The following is a 16,356-nucleotide window of genomic DNA, read 5'->3' on the forward strand; positions in this document are numbered from 1 at the left end:
GAAATGGCCGCGTGGAAAGTGATATAAACACAGAAGAACACAGTCTTCGCAAGCTGAAAGCAACAAGGATCACAGTGAAAATGACACAAGAATAAGGTCTTACACGATGAATAAAAAGTCCGCTTTAATTGGTAGTGCTCTGTCAATTTGACTTATTGTATAGATTAATATATTTTCATGTATAGAGTGTCTGGATTTGTAAGACAATATTTCTTTATTTTGTTCATATATTTTATGGTTTGGAATTTATTATGGGAATTGGTGAATCCTAGTGTTAGCCAGAACACATATAGCTCAGTTTATTATATGGTTGTCATTATTTCTTTAAATGTCTTGACATGCGATATTTTGTAATGTACATTACTTTGGTTATGTCTTTATTTAAAAGTCAATAAAAAGATTAAACATTAATTGATGAATCCAGAGACCTCGTTTGTAGTGCTCAATACTCAAAAAATTACATTATGCAGGGTCGGTAGTGACACGTCGCCTGTTTGAAACAACCCTCCACAATGTAATTTTTTGAATATTGAGCACTACAAACGAGGTCTCTGTCTGAAAACAGAGTGACAGACATAATTTGTTCCTACAGACCACTCCAAAAGAACATTAAGACAACCTGAGTCAGGCCGGTTGGCTGAAACACGGCCGTGTCGAGTCTTCTTGAGTTACCATATTGATCTAGACTCATCAATTAAAGTGGACTTTTTATACATCGTCTAAGACCTTATTCTTGTGTCATCTTCGCTGTGTTCCTTGTTGCATGGAAAGTGAACCTCTGGCCATGCGGCCATTTTTGGGTGGAGGCACTTACCGCCACCCATTGAGGTGGAGGTAAGGGCTCCCACGCTAACCCGGTGCTGCCTGATTGTCACTGGGTAAGCCCCAGCATTACAAAAATAAAATATATATTTTTGTAGCACCAAGAAATGGCACACGCTGGAGGTGGGAACTACTGCCGTGCTCTTGCAGGAGCCCAGAGGTATTTCCGGATTGGTGTGTGGCAACCCTTTAGTAAAAGGACCCCTAAGTTTGTGTTATGCCCATGACCTGCCCCCAGCCCATCCCTAACCTTGCCAGTTAGGTGATGGACAGTTAGCAGGGCGGCACTAACCGGTTAAATGCCACTGAATATCCCCGGATAGCCCCAGGAAGGGGCCTTTCCTGGTCATTTAAATGGCTTTGAATATTGGGTGGAGACTAAGAAAATACCTACAGTATCTGAAAGTCTCTTGCCTTGAGCTACAATTGAAAGATTAGTTAATGAGCTCCAATGATTTAATTATTGGATTTAGCAAGCCCTTAATTGGCACTAATTATGATTTGCACACAGATCTGGTTGCACGATATTCTGTAACAATGGACACCTAAATTGGATCACGTGAACTGACAAGGGGGTGTGGCCACACGAGGGGCGTAGTTGTGGGAGGGGTGTTGCCATGGGAGGGGCATGGGTGAGTCAGGGGAGTTCAAGAGATTTAGGCACGGTGTTATAGAATAATGGAGATCTGTGCCCAACTTGTGTACCAGGATTTGCACCAGGTTTCAGCAGTTGTAAGTTAAATCCGCACTGAGCACTATTCAATGAAGATCATCAACCCAGAGCATCCTTCATTAAATAGCTCCAAGCCCAGATTTGTAATTTTCAGAGCCGTTTATAGATTCTGGCCCTAAAACTCTGTCATATTCCAAAACCTAAAATCAATATGATGACTGTTTATGGGATACAGCTGTAGGTTTTTGTGGGCAGTTCTGCACGGGACTCACAGGACATTTGAGTGGACCATGTCGATCTTGGATTTCTACAGAACATCTGCACTGTATGTCAGATTAGCCCCTGAGCACCAGAGAAGTCCTTTATTTGAAAGTTGATGTAACCCACATCACCCTGACCTCTGAAGATATTATTCTTACTGTGGAGCATCTCAGCCTACTAGAGGGGAAACGTGTCAGTGAAATTACAGTCCTTTCGTATTTGACAAATTCAGCTCCTTCAATGGAGACTCAGTGCGTAGACAGAAATTCCCAGGCTCTCCCCATGTCCCCTGAACACCTGCAAACTGCCAGGAAAGTTACAAGGGAGATAAGCAATATCACCCATCCGTGACATGGGGGGAGACTATCCTTATGACTCATAAAGCAAGCCAGCTGCATGGTGAAGTGGACATGAAACTAGCGGAGTTTGATAATATATTTTTTACTGGACTTATAAAAGCCTGTTTACTTGTGCTTTCTTTGGGAACAAAAATCTTAGGCATGATTTAGATTAGGCCTTCATGGGGCCAAGGAAGGGAGAGTCAACCAAAGTTCTGAGTAAAGTGTGTTTCAAAAATGATCAGAACTGAAACGCTGAGATTTTAGCCTCAACTAGAACTATTACGTAATTTTGCAGGTTCTAATTTCTAAAGCTTTTGAACAATGAGTTTCCCGACCCAGTCCTTAAGGTCCAGACACCATCAGCCTTTCTCGCTTTCCACAATGAACATGCATGAGATAAGTTCATATTCACTGTGTGTATTGCAGTTGTGTGGTATAAACCTCAGGCATAGTCACTGTGAGCCCCCTGAACTCCCTGAAGAACCATATTTGGGGACCCCTGCTTAAAACCAGGGGTTCTCAACCCAGTTCCTCAGGAAACACGCAGCCAGTCAGGTTTTCAGGGTACCCAAAATGAATACCAATGAGTGGGGGCAGGGCATTCAAATTTATCGTAACTGCATATTCATTGAGGACTTGGGTTGAGAACCCTCCTGTTCTAGACTACGAGACCCGGTATCAAAGACCTTCTTGTCTGAGAAATCAGATTTTGGGTGCACTAGTGTAAGATAATCGCAGACAGATCCTATCTCAGGAAGTGGTTCTGCTTTTGAAATCTGCTGTGGCCTCCTTGATTGAACTCAAATGAACAGTGAGTTCTTTCCTGTTTTATTCCCTATCTGCTCTTCAATCTCAGAGTCTATCTACTCCATTGTATGGCGGTTGCTACTGCCTAATGCATCCTTTGTCATAACTTTGCACTTATTAATCGTGAAATCCAGCCTGCTGTTTCTAATGCACCTTATCACAGGAAAGATCTCTTTAGAATCTTAGAAACTAGGTCACATATGACTCCTGAAAGCCCACTAAGAAGACATTTTCTGCTCTAAAATTAAGGGGGTCTTTTACTAAAGTTTAGTTCGAGTTATCTGCAGAGGGGCCCATTGTATACCTATGGGCCCTGCTGAAGATAACTCGAGCTAAGTCCCCTGCAACTTCTCACCTGTGGAACTGTTAAAGGAGACCCGAACAGTTGATGCCAGTCCAGGGAGATCGCCTGGGACATTAATGTCCTCTTGGTAATCAGTAGCTAAGAGGAAGCATTTCTCATTGACAGGGGCACAGAAGGTCCATCCTTGGGGGACACAAACCTCCACTGTATGCAAATCTATCTCATGCATAGTCATTAGGGAAATATTTGCAGCCCTTGAGGAGTGTGGCAGGAAGCTGAGCAGTCATATTCCTGATTACGCATTAATGGAGAGTTATAGAGTGGAACAAGCTGCAGCCCCTGCTCTCTAAACAATGCTGGCAGGTGTCCTAGATTAAAGGTACGCCGTTGTATCCTGAAGTCACATTCACAATTCTTACAGAACCAAAACGGCCTGGAATTAGGTTAATATTACTGAAAACAAAACTGGATATACACACAGGGGCATAGCAAGCTATAACTGTACCCTGTGCAATCCACACTATCGTCTCCCCCCAAGCACAGTTGCCTCCCTGCTTCCTTCCCACCCCACTCAAGCATACAGTGCAGCATCTCCACCTGCCCCTTTCCTAACCCCCACCCCCACCCCACTTTGAAATCCACCTCTTTCTTTTCAAAGCTTCCGTTTGCAGGTCAAAAAGCCATGTTCAGCAAGCACAGCAATGCAGAGCCCCCCCCCCCCCCCCCCCCACTCAAGCACGTTCCAGGCATTGCTGGGCCTGGCCTACTCAGCAACAGGAAGGGCACATCGCAGGGGGCGGGACTTGGAAGTGCCTGCAACACACTGGAGCAGGAGGCTCCGCACAGCATTGCTGTGCAAGCAGAACATGGTCTGTTACAGGTGACTGGAAGTTTTAAAGAGAGGGGGATTCCAGGAGGGAGAGTGTGGGAGGAAAGGGACAGGAAGAGATGCTGCACTGTGTGTTGGGAGGGAGGCAGCCTACGCACACAGAGGGGGTGCAATGTTAGCACCCCGGTTTCCTGCACCGGCTGCACACACCTTGCTATGACCCCGCATACACACAAAACATAACAGCTTTTCCATTTAATGTAGTGTTTAATTGTGAAATGAATAGGGAGTTTCCATAAAATCATGCCCAGTAAAGCAGATTTGGTCATTTTTACTTCCCCCTTCCTCACAAACGTGCACAGAATGGAACAAGAAATCATTAATGAATCAGGTCTATTGTGAGTTAATAATTCACCATTCTAGAATGTACAGAAAAAAACCAAACCTTCAAAAGAGTGGGGGAGTAGCGTAATGGTTAGTGCAGTGGACTGAGACCCAGGGGAACTGGGTTCAGTCCCCACTGCAGCTCCTGGCGACCCTGGGCTTTTACAAAGCCATGCTAGCAGCTGCCAGGTGTGGTAATGCTGACTTTGTAAAAGGGGGCCTTAACCCTCCATTGTCCCAGGTATAAAAAAATTAGTTTGTGAGCCCACTAGGGACAAAGTTCCTGCATGTAATCTGCTTTGGTTGTACCACAGAAAGGCAGTATATCAAATCCATGACCCTTTAATCGACTGGTGTATCTCAAGCCAGTCCTGGAGCACTCCCTGGCCAGGGGGACCTCATATATGTATCCATGTGGTATGTTTTCCTTGTGCACTGCAACGCACAGCTGGCCAAGGACCTCCACAGCCTTGACATTTCAGGGCAGTGCTGTTTTCCTACCAGTAGATGGTGCTATAGGAGAAGAAGAGCAATGCAATGAGACAGATAATGGGTCCACACTTCCAGCACTGGGAGACAATCAAGGGAATAGTGTAGGGAAATGATGCTTCCGAAAATACGAGGGAGTCGGAAGATGTCATATACAAAATTTATTTTTAAATAACCGCTTTTTGACTCAGCACGGTTCTGTGTTTTGGTGCTGAACACATCTGCCTCAGGAGTCTAAAAGATACACGTATGTATTACAATAAAAATAAAAATAATAATAATAATACCTAAATCTCCACTACCCAAGCTGCAAAGGACTAAAATATAAATCAACATATGCATCCAGCTTCTCCTACATAAGTACGCAACTATGGAATGCGCTACCAAACATCATGAAAACAATGCACGACCTAACAAACTTCCATAAATCATTAAAAACCAATTTGTTCAAAAAGGCATACCATAACGATCCAACCTAAACACCTGAACCTTGCAACACAACGAAACTTATACCAGAATTGGACAAAACTTAACTCTTCCTCCTTGGCTACCTAATTTACTCTGTCACTCATGAACTTTAACGCAATACCACTCTGTATTTCTCATACCGGAATTGGCGATCACCATCACGGTACTATGTAAGCCACATTGAGCCTGCAAATAGGTGGGAAAATGTGGGATACAAACAATGCAACAAATAAATAAATCACCTGGACTGGATGGCATACACCCCAGGGTACTGAAAGAACTCGAACATGAAATTGCTGATCTGTTGTTAGTGATCTGTATCCTGTCATTACAGTACCTGAAGATTGGAGGGTGGCCAGTGTAACACCGATTTTTAAAAAAGGTTTCGGGGTGATCCGGGAAATTAAATAGTTGAAACTATTGTAAAGAATAAAGTTATGGAACACGTAGACAAACATTGTTAAATGGACAGAGTCAACATGGATTCAGCCAAGGGAAGTATTGCCTCACTAATTTATTTGGAGGCGTAAATAAATATTTGGATAAAGGGATATGTAAAGATGTCTGAACATCGGTCTGAACCCCACAGAACACAAAGGTATCAGTGAGATATGTCCCGGAGTATAATCTCCTCAGACTCGTATACTTCCAAACTGAATTCTCAATTAATTCCCACCTACTAGGGACACTTTGGACTAGTTTTGGTTTCTCAGTTTGAATCTCTTTGCATTCAGGCAGTTTCTGTCCAGAAAGCAGGACTATACGTCACAGAGCCAAAAAACCTGGATTGATCAATGTGTCCTGGTGAGCCAGAGTAGAACTTCAGAACCAGGACATTGTTAGTAGCAGATTTGAGGTTCTCTCTTCACAAATTTTCTTCTTTCCTACAGTACTTCATTCATGCCAGGAAAGCAGGAAAAGCAAGTTCTCCTTACCTTCTGTACTACTTGTGAAAAGGCTCACTTTGTAGCTTAGCAAATGGGTCAATCTGGCTATGTTGAAGATCCCAGCTAGCAACCTCATGTTCTTGGCAGAGTCTCTTTCTTGTGAGTGATCCTCCGTCTGTCCGTTGAATGTCCTTTAATTACTACTACTAGTACTTAACATTTCTAGAGCGCTACTAGGGTTACGCAGCGCTTTACAAATTAACAAGGAAAGACGGTCCCTGCTCAAAGGAGCTTACAATCTAAAAGACGAAATGTCAAGTTGGGGTAGTCTAGATTTCCTGAATAGAGGTATGGTGGTTAGGTGCCAAAGGCGACATTGACGAGGTGGGCTTTGAGCAAGGATTTGAAGATGGGCAGGGAGGGGGCCTGGCGTATGGGCTCAGGGAGTTTGTTCCAAGCATGGGGTGAGGCGAGGCAGAAAGGGCGGAGCCTGGAATTGGTGGTGGTGGTGAAGGGTACTGAAAGGAGGGATTTGTCTTGAAAGTTGTCAGTTTCGTAAATTCTATAAACAGCACTGAAAAATTGGCGCCAGAAAAAAAATTGGCACAGTGTGCTATTCTATAAACAGCTTGTCCAAGTTCAGTTCCATTTCCCACGTCCAAAGTCCAGTGTCAGTATTTACACCAGCTGAAACCTGGAGTAAATTCCGGTACTCGACTCTAGGCACAATTGTTTTGAAATGCCCCTGCCCTGCCCCTGGCCACTCCCCCTTTTGAGTTGCATGCTAATGGATTTGAGCGTCCAGTGATCTAGAATAGCGAGCAGAAAGATGCGCACACAAATACCAAATTACTGCCAATTAACTGCAATAATTAACATCAATTTATTTCAAGTTAATGCGTCGTTAGCTAAATAATTTGTGTGCACATCTTCGATCCGTACGCGAACTTTAGCGTACCATTGTTTTGGCACCACGTATAGAGTCTGCGGGTTTGTGAGTTTTTTGCAATCTAATTGTGTCACTGTTTGCAAAGCGGGCCCACTCTCAGCACGTTGACCCTGAAACAAAAGTGGAGACTAACCAAAACCAAAGAAAATGAACAATACTGCAGATGACATGAGAAACAAATGAAAATTAAAATATCTCAGCTGTGCATATGCTGGTCTCTCTCGTGCACCCTTTCTAAGCTGCACTGATGCACCTTATTTCTGTCTCACGACAAACAGCAGCTCTGAATACTAAAGGTGCAGAACGACTGTGCCGAAACTGTGACGCTCGTTTCAAGCTATTTTAGACGAGGAAGACTCTGTAGATCAAATGGCCTGCATCCAATCCCGGGATCTTTATAAGCTAATGCTGTGGGCTTTACAATTAAGTCTCTTGCCTGGTGCACATTTTCTTTGGATGGGTTTTGTGTTTGTTTTCGTTGCTGGTTATCTTTTCCCAAGCCTGTTTAACCACCTTGCATGATAAATGCTAACTCCTGTCATTTTCAGAGAACAGTGTTTCAACAAAGAGTATTTGTCTCATGGTGGCTGCAGCCTCTGTGTTCTTACAGGAATCCTGAGTAGAGAGGTGTGGTAGCCGTGTTAGTCCACTTTTAAAGGTAATCAATAGAAATAAAACAAAATAAAACATGGAAAAGAAAATAAGATGATACCTTTTTTATTGGACATAACTTAATACATTTCTTGATTAGCTTTCGAAGGTTGCCCTTCTTCGTCAGATCAGAAATAAGCAAATGTGGTAGATGACAGTATATATAAGTGAAACATCAAAGCACATCAGTGACAGTCTAACAGGGTGGGGGTGGATAGGTGAGAGGAGGGTTACAAACAGAGCAATACAACTTTATGGTTTATAATGGGCTAGAAAACCCAGATCTTTAAGTCCTGTCTGTTGGGTGTCAAAATATTTAATCATTCTGACTTCAAAGGTCTTACGTTCCTGTATTGTTTTAAAGTTCCCTTTCAGGATTCTTACCATGAAATCACTGGTACAGTGTTCTGGTTTTGTAAAGTGCTGCCCCATAGAGGTGACATCCTGATTGGTACTAGCATTTTTCATATGATGTCTATGTAAATTAAATCTCTTCTTTAGCATCTGACTTGTTTCTCCAATGTAGCAGCCTTTGTTGTATTTTTTACACTGAATGATATATACCACATTGGAAGATGAGCATGTGAAAGATTCCTTAATGTTGAATATTTTTCCTTTGTGAATGACCGTGGGGTCCTGTGAAATGTTTTGGCATAGTTTGCAGCTGGATATATTGCAAGGATGTGTGCCATTCTCTTCTTTTTGGGTCTGTGTTGGGAGCTTATTTCTAATTAGCTTGTGTTTTAAGTTGGGTGGCTGTCGGAAGGCCAGCACTGGTGGGGATGGGAATATCTCTTTCAATAATTCATCCTCCTGGAGTAGAGGCTTCAGATCTTTTATGATTTTTCTTAAATTTTCCAGCTCTGGGTTGTATGTCACTATAAGGGGGAATCCTGAATTCAGGCCTACAGGAAGGGTAAAGAAGAGCCATTTGTATTCCACAATTGCAATAGGCTTAGAGAAAATATAAGATTGATGAGTATAAAAACAAACCTTTTTAAAACCCTGTTAAGCTAACTGCTTTTACCACATTCTCTAGTAACAAATTCCAGAGTTTAATTACATTTGGGTGAAGAAATATTATCTCTGATTTGTATTAAATTTACTACTTAGTAGCTTCATTGTGTTTCTAGTATATATGGAAACAGTAAACATGGTATTCATGTCTACCTGTTCCACTCCACTCAATATTTTATAGACCTCTGTCATATCTCCCCTCAGCCTTCTCTTCTCCAAGCTGAAGAGCCCTATCCTTTCCACATAGGGAATTCAACCCATCCCTTTTATCATTTTTGTCACCTTTCTCTGTACCTTTTCTAATTATGCTATATCTTTTTTGAGATGCGTTGATCAGACTTGCACAAAGTATTTGAGGTGCGGTCACACCATGGAGCATTACAAAAGCATCGTAACATTCTCATTTTCGTTTTTCTATTCTTTTCCTAATACTTCCTAACATTCTATTTGCTTTCTTAGCCACCTCTGCACACTGAGCAGAGGGTTTCAACGTATCATCAAAGATCTTTTTCTTGGGCGATGACTCCTAGTATGGAACCTTACATTATGTAGCTATAGTTTGGGTTCCTCTTTCCCACATGCATCACTTTGCACTTGCTCACATCAAATGTCACCTGCCATTTGGATGTGCATTCTCCCAGTCTTGTAAGGTCCTCTTGCAATTTGTCACAATTATCTTGTGATTTAACAATCTATATATATAAAACTCACCCTCAACGTTCTATTGTCTGCTGACGTCACTGAAGCCAAGGTTCGTATGTTCGAAGCTCTGAAGCCACGAAAATCACAGTCTCTGGGCCCCGCCCTCGTGTCAAACGTTATGATGTTGAGGGCGGAGCAGATTCTCACCTCCAACGATTTACTCAGGCCACAAACTCCGGATTTCCACACTGTAGCTCTGCTCCGCCCTCGCGTCAAAACGCCATGACGTCGAGGGCAGGGCACAAAAACCGCCACCCACACAGACCTACAACAGAAACAGCAGCGGTGCACGCCACGAACCAGGTAAAACCGCGACGAGCCATGCAGCCATGAAACCCTTGCTAGCGCCCGTTTCATTGCGCTCAGAAACGGGCTTTTGTTTACTAGTTTTGAATAACTTTGTGATTAGCAGATTTAATTACCTCACTAGTTATTCCTATCTCAAGATAATTTATAAACTAGTAAAAAAGGCCCATTTCTCACACAAATGAAACGGGCGCTAGCAGTTATCCTCTGAGTTCCAGCTTGGCCCCCTCCCATTTTTGTAGCTTTTCTTTGCACCGCTTCAAGTCTTTTAACATCCTTAGCAAGATACGGCCTCCAAAACTGAACACAATATTCCAGGTGGGGCCTCACCAACGACTTATACAGGGGCATCAACACCTCCTTTCTTCTGCTGGTCACACCTCTCTCTATACAACCTTGTTATAGCTCTGAATGTCTAGGCCACAGATAGAATGCAACAGAATCAGAACTTGCCCAATCTGGTAAAACAAAGAGTTTCCCAGTGTTTACATCACCCTTCTTAGTAGCAAAGCCATTATAGATAGGGTTACCATCCAGCTTATAATCGAACGAGAATAACGCCCAAGTTCCGACCTAAATCGGGAGATGGGCGTTCTTCTCACAAAAACAAATAAAGCGGCATAATCGAAAGCCGAACTTTGGACGCTTTCAACTGCACTCCGTCGCGGATGCGGACAAAGTTGACGGGGGAGTGTCGGAGGCGTGGTGAAGGCGGAACTGGGGCGTGGTTATCACCCGAACAGAGATGGGCGCCCTTCGCCGATAATGGATGCGTTTGTAGCTAGAATTTAGGGCACTTTTCCTGGACCCTGTTTTTTGACGAATAAGGCCCCAAAAAGTGCCCTAAATGACCAGATGACCCCCAGAGGGAGTCGGGGATGACCTCCCCTGACTCCCCCAGTGGTCACTAACCCCCTCCCACCACAACAAATGATGTTTCACAACTTTTTACTTTCACCCTCAAATGTCATACCCTCCTCCCAAGCAGCAGTATGCAGGTCCCTGGAACAGTTGTTAGGGGGTGCAGTGGACGTCAGGCAGGTGGACCCAGGCCCATCCCCCCCCTACCTGTTACAATTGTGCTGCTTAATGCTACTAGTCGTCCAACCCCCCCAAACCCCCTGTACCCACATGTAGGTGCCCCCCTTCACCGCTTAGGGCTATAGTACTGGTGTAGACTTGTGGGCAGTGGGTTTTGAGGGGGATTTGGGGGGCTCAACACCCAAGGGAAGGGTGCTATGCACCTGGGAGCTCTTTTACCTTTTTTTTTGTTTTTGTAAAAGTGCCCCCTAGGGTGCCCGGTTGGTGTCCTGGCATGTGAGGGGGACCAGTGCACTATGAATCCTGGCCCCTCCCACGAACAAATGCCTTGCATTTATTCGTTTTTGAGCTGGGCGATTTCATTTTCCATTATCGGTGAAAAGCAAAAACGCCCAGCTCACACCTTGGCGAATAAAGCATGGGCGTCTATTTTTTTTTAAAAATACGGTTCACTCCGCCCCTTCACGGACCCGTTCTCGGAGATTAACGCCCATGGAGATAGGCGTTTCTGGTCGATTATGCCCCTCCATATGTTCGGATTTACCCGGACATGTCTGGGCAACCGGGCGGGTTTTGCCAATCTGCCCGTTTGTCTGGACTTCTGGACAAACTGGCGGCGCCCGCCTGCCCATTTGTCTAGAAATCCGGACAAACGGGCAGATTGCTAGCCTCACCTCCTGCCCTGGTGGTCTAGTGACCTCTTCCACCTTCGGGACAGGAAAGAGCCCCCTCTTCCCTTCCCGGAGCACTGCCCTGCATGCATCCTTCCTGTTTGTGATCTCGGCGCCGATTCAAAATGGCCGCCGAGAGTTGAAGTGACCTCGTGAGACTTCAATTCTCAGCGGCCATTTTGAATCAGTGCCAAGATCACAAACAGGAAGGATGCATGCAGGGCAGCGCTCTGGGCAGGAAAGAGGGGGCACTTTCCTGCCCTGAAGAGGTCACTAGACCACCAGGGCAGTAGTAAGGTAAGGGGAGGGGGGCGACTGGGTATGTGATAGGGGGGAGGGGAAAATGTGACAGGAGGCGGACTGAAGGTGTAATAGGGGGCAGAGTGAGGGTGTGAAAGGGGGCGGGCGGGTGTGAAAGGGGCGGGGCATGTGTCCTCCTTTTTGGGGGACAAAATATGGTAACCCTAATTATAGGGCACATTTGTCAACATCTTCCACAGCACGTTCATAATCTCAGTGCTCTTCGGGCTCTATTATGGCATATCTAGATTTACGTGGTCCAGATTCATGGCAGGCATTTTCACATGAAAGCTGATGGCCAAACACTACCCTGGGGCAGGCCAAGACAGGAAGGCAGGCCTCGGAGAATAATAATTCCTAGTTACATGCCTGACTGCTGTGTAGATTTCTTGTCCATATACTTTGGAGAGCATCCATGAACAAAAGAAACCAGAATGCTCTCTGAATATACAAAGATTGGGTTTGCGCTATGTGGAAACTGTGTCCCTTTGACCTTTATAGCAACATGATCCTGACTTATCCTGCAGGATCCAGACAGAACGCAGACATCTTTTTTTTCCTTATGGTATTTAAATTGATTTATGATGTCGAGAGGCGTGCTAGACAGAATCACTGTTTGAAATTCCATTTCTCTCTCCCCCACTGCCCATTAGTTGGTTGCCCATGAGACCAGTCAGGTAGCTTTGTCAGTAAACATAAAATTTCAACTCCTTCAAAGAACAGATAAACAGGCTGAAACAAAAGAGCTCCTTAGGAGAAACGGCGGGGCAACCCTGGCATCGCCTGCCAGCTGTCTTGTAATAGAAAGCCAGAATGCTGATGGGAATTTCTGCGTTTGAGGTATTGAGCAGATGACAAAGGGCCTCTATTACAGAGAATACAGTAAGAGATATTCTGAGATCATATGATGTGTGTGTGTGTGTGGAGGTTTCACTTGGCAAAGCCTGAATTCAGGCAGCCAGCACCAGAGAGATCTAAACAGATCACACATGTCTATGAAGAGGCGATGAGCCTTCTGAGAGGACAATGACATTTGGGTTGCCTCCTTACACCTTGCTCACTTGGCTAGCTGCTTGCTGAGGTTGGCAGTGGTTCCCACAGTCACACAGACCACATTCAGCCATGATCAGTGGGTCCCACCACAGGCAGAACCTGTCTGCACTTTCCAGGTAAGTTCTGGTGTGTTTCGGGGAGAGTGATGAGGGGTGGGAGCAAGTCCTTTGCTTGCTTTTTAGGGGCGTTGGAAAGTGTGTTAGCAGGAGGTTAGGTGGGCAGATAAGAGAAATATCCAGACTACTCTCTGAAATGCATTTGTGTGAACAAAAAATATTGGGGGGGGGGGGGGGGGGAGGGCACCATGGGGGCAAATCTGTAAAGAGAAGGAGTTGGGGAACTTGCAATTGGTAGACACTGACAGATGGTGGGAGGGAATAATAAAAGTGAAATAATTGATTATAACTCACTAAGAGTATCAGTGAAAATTAAGTGTTTGTGATTTATTATTGGTGTTTTTCACTAATCATTCTTACTCCATCCTCTCTGTGTATGTTAGGCAGAGCCTTGTTACTGCTTCAAAGTACTGCTGTATTTTCACTGTTCTCTCTGTTCCTTTTTCACAGATAATGTTTAATTCCGTCATGTTTATTTTCTATGATTTGATCCCACAGTCCATGCTGTGCACATGCTGTGTTTAATCTCGTCCTGAAATATCCCATCTGTGTACCTCCTGTGAAATCAAGTGACCCATAAAGGAACAGCCTGAACATTAAACACAGATAAAAAACTGCTAGCCCCCTTTTAGTCCTTAAAAGAACAGGGAATACATATGGAGTCTGAATGAGCAGAATGGGGTTGGACAGTGAGGAATTGCAGAGGGGCAAGTCTCAGGAAACCCCTTTACGAGACAGCACTTAAATAGCCCATGTAGCTGCAAGGTATGTAGGTTTGTTTGTTTAGCGTCCACATTTCAGATAATTGTAATAGAACTTTCCTCTATAACCTATGCATGTTTAACAAGCATCAAAGTAATTTTTTATTCTTTCCAACACTATGGAGTGTTGGAAAAAAAAATTACACATGAGAGAGAGATCAAGAATCTCTGTCCATCTGCCTGTTCAGCTGAGGGACAAAATAACTCCAAAACTTTCATAGAAGAGGGCCAAATTTGGCATGCGGAAAAAACACATTGAATGTGAAAATGGACCAGATCGAACTGGTGACTCCAGAGAAATAACGCCCTCCCCCCCCCCCCCAAAAAAAAAGAAACCAGCCCAAAACATTTCTAGGGGAGAGGGAGATCCAGCAACTGCAGCATAGAAACACTGATACACTGAAATACAGCAAATTCCTTCTTTCAAAGTGCCCCTTCATTCTCTTCCCCAAGACAGATACATTTACATGTCCCCCATCCCTGACCCCACACAGAACACCCTGGGTCACAGGCTTTATTAAAATCAGTTTCCATGTGTGTACGTCTTACAAACTGCAGAAGAAAGCTCTTTGGCTCTCTCTGGCAGGATTTTAGCAGTAAATCTGAGAGACTGACTTTGATTTAGGAGTGAGGCTTATTATTGTCATGGTATGTGCAAAACTAACCCATTTGGAGACATTGCCCCCCAGTAGAAACACACACAAACATGTAGAGGCATTGCAAATAATGCCACGAGGCATGTCATCCCTCCCCACCCTATACCTATCCTTGCCAGGCTGGCTATTAGTTACTCAAATGAGTATGTGAAAATGCCGAGCTAGGAAGCGGCTGTGAGTGAAGAGCGCTCCCGGTTCTTACCCTGGAAAACATCATTTACAAAGGGCTTGTCAGAGCTAATATCTGCCAAGAGAGGTCCGGTGCAAGATCACACCGCTGGAAAATGATGGCTCTTCGTGCTCCACGAAAAGAAAAAGAGAAGCCGCGCCAGAGCGAAAACAAGATGGCGGATGATGGTGAATCGGGGCAAACAACGATAAGCTCCGCGTGGGTTACGGAAATTGTTAGCGAAGTGAGGAAAGCCATCGACGCCTCACTGGATCAACGATTACAAGGAGTTTCTGACAAGCTCGATACCGTTGACGGAAGGCTAGAGGGACTGAAAGGTGAATTCTCAGCATATTGTCAGCGAGTGTCGGATCTTGAAGACAAGGTACTGCAGCTGGCAACTGGAAATGATGAACTATACAAAAGAGTACGGGCGTTAGAAGAGAAATTGGACGACGTCGAAAATAGATCTCGGCGAGGGAACCTACGTCTGGTAGGTCTGCCGGAAAAAATCGCCGAACCCGAGCTCAGAGGTTTTCTGGAAACGTGGCTGAATAAGAGCTTACAATTAAAATCAGAGGCGGGAGAGCTACGCATTGAACGAGCACATTGACTAGGCCCGCGAAGAGCAGCAGAGGCGAGGCCCCGCGTGGTCATCTTTAATCTACTAAATTATGTGCATAAAACTGAAATTTTGCGAGCCAAATTATGTGCATAAAACTGAAATTTTGCGAGCCATTAGAAGCAGAGGTACATTGACATTTGAGAATCAACAAATACCTTGCTTTCAAGATTTTTCATCAAGAGTATCGCTGCTGTGCAAGGCCTATGCCTTTATTTGTGGGGAATTGCATAAAATGGTTGCTGTGTACAATGGTACCTAGTGACTGAATTGTGTAGTTTGGCACTGGTTGCTTTGAGAGTACTGCCAACTAGTGTTGAAGAGACACAAATGCCTGTTGCCCTTGGGTTGATGGTACACTGTGATTTAAATATATTCTTTGAAATTAGAGAGTTGTAAGGACAGAAATTTCAGCCATCCCTAAGTCTGCCAACCGGATTTAGATTCGCAGGACAGGGTTGATCCAGTCCTGGGTTTACCCTGTTGCATGCAGAGAGTTGTAGTTCTGATTTCCCCATTGCATTCCCTAAGAAAAGTAAGACTACAAGTCTCGGCATGCACTGGGGCAAACCCAGGACTGAATCGACCATGTCCTGCGAATCTGGATCCAGTTGGCAATCTTATCCAGATTGGCCCATCCATCCCCGCAATTAATCTCCTCCATCCTTACCCCCACCTACAGTTGTCTACGCTATTACTTGCTTGCTCACAGCCTTCCATTTTCTCCCGACCCCAATAGCCTCTCATGGTTTTTTGGATAGTATTTACTGTTCAACCAATGAGTATTCCAAGCTTCAGTCTGGTGTTCCAGCTGCCTCTCTCAATACGTTCCAAGCCTCATTCTGACGTCACCAGAGGTTTTGACTACACTCCTATGGGAATCCCACCTCAACTTCTTCCATCCCCACAGGAATCCTGCAGGTTCTGTGAAATTCCCATGATCTCCCATTCCCATGCAGCTCTCTGTTTGAAATCTGTTGACAGTGACAGCTAATGGTTTGTTATATTATCACACTTGGGTTCATTTAATTGTTCTTTTCAGGAGTGGAGGAGTGGCCTAGTGGTTAGGGTGGTGGA

The 16,356-nt window shown here is 44.5% G+C and overlaps 1 protein-coding gene across 3 annotated transcripts in view; it reads left to right on the forward strand.

Moving 5' to 3' along the window:
• Window positions 1-16,356, forward strand: part of CALD1 (caldesmon 1) — a 255,182-nt gene that overhangs the window by 159,516 nt on the left and 79,310 nt on the right. The window contains exon 1 of one of the 3 annotated variants that reach the window (XM_030215004.1): window positions 12,834-13,071. The exons of the other annotated variants lie outside the window; for them this stretch is intronic. Coding sequence (XP_030070864.1) covers window positions 13,025-13,071 — 47 coding nt within the window. The 5' untranslated portion in view covers window positions 12,834-13,024. Of the gene's footprint in view, window positions 1-12,833; window positions 13,072-16,356 lie in introns of those variants that run through there. 3 annotated transcript variants of the gene reach the window in all.

The sequence above is a fragment of the Microcaecilia unicolor genome, chromosome 9, assembly GCF_901765095.1.
Source record: "Microcaecilia unicolor chromosome 9, aMicUni1.1, whole genome shotgun sequence".
In the NCBI taxonomy this organism is placed as follows: domain Eukaryota; kingdom Metazoa; phylum Chordata; class Amphibia; order Gymnophiona; family Siphonopidae; genus Microcaecilia; species Microcaecilia unicolor.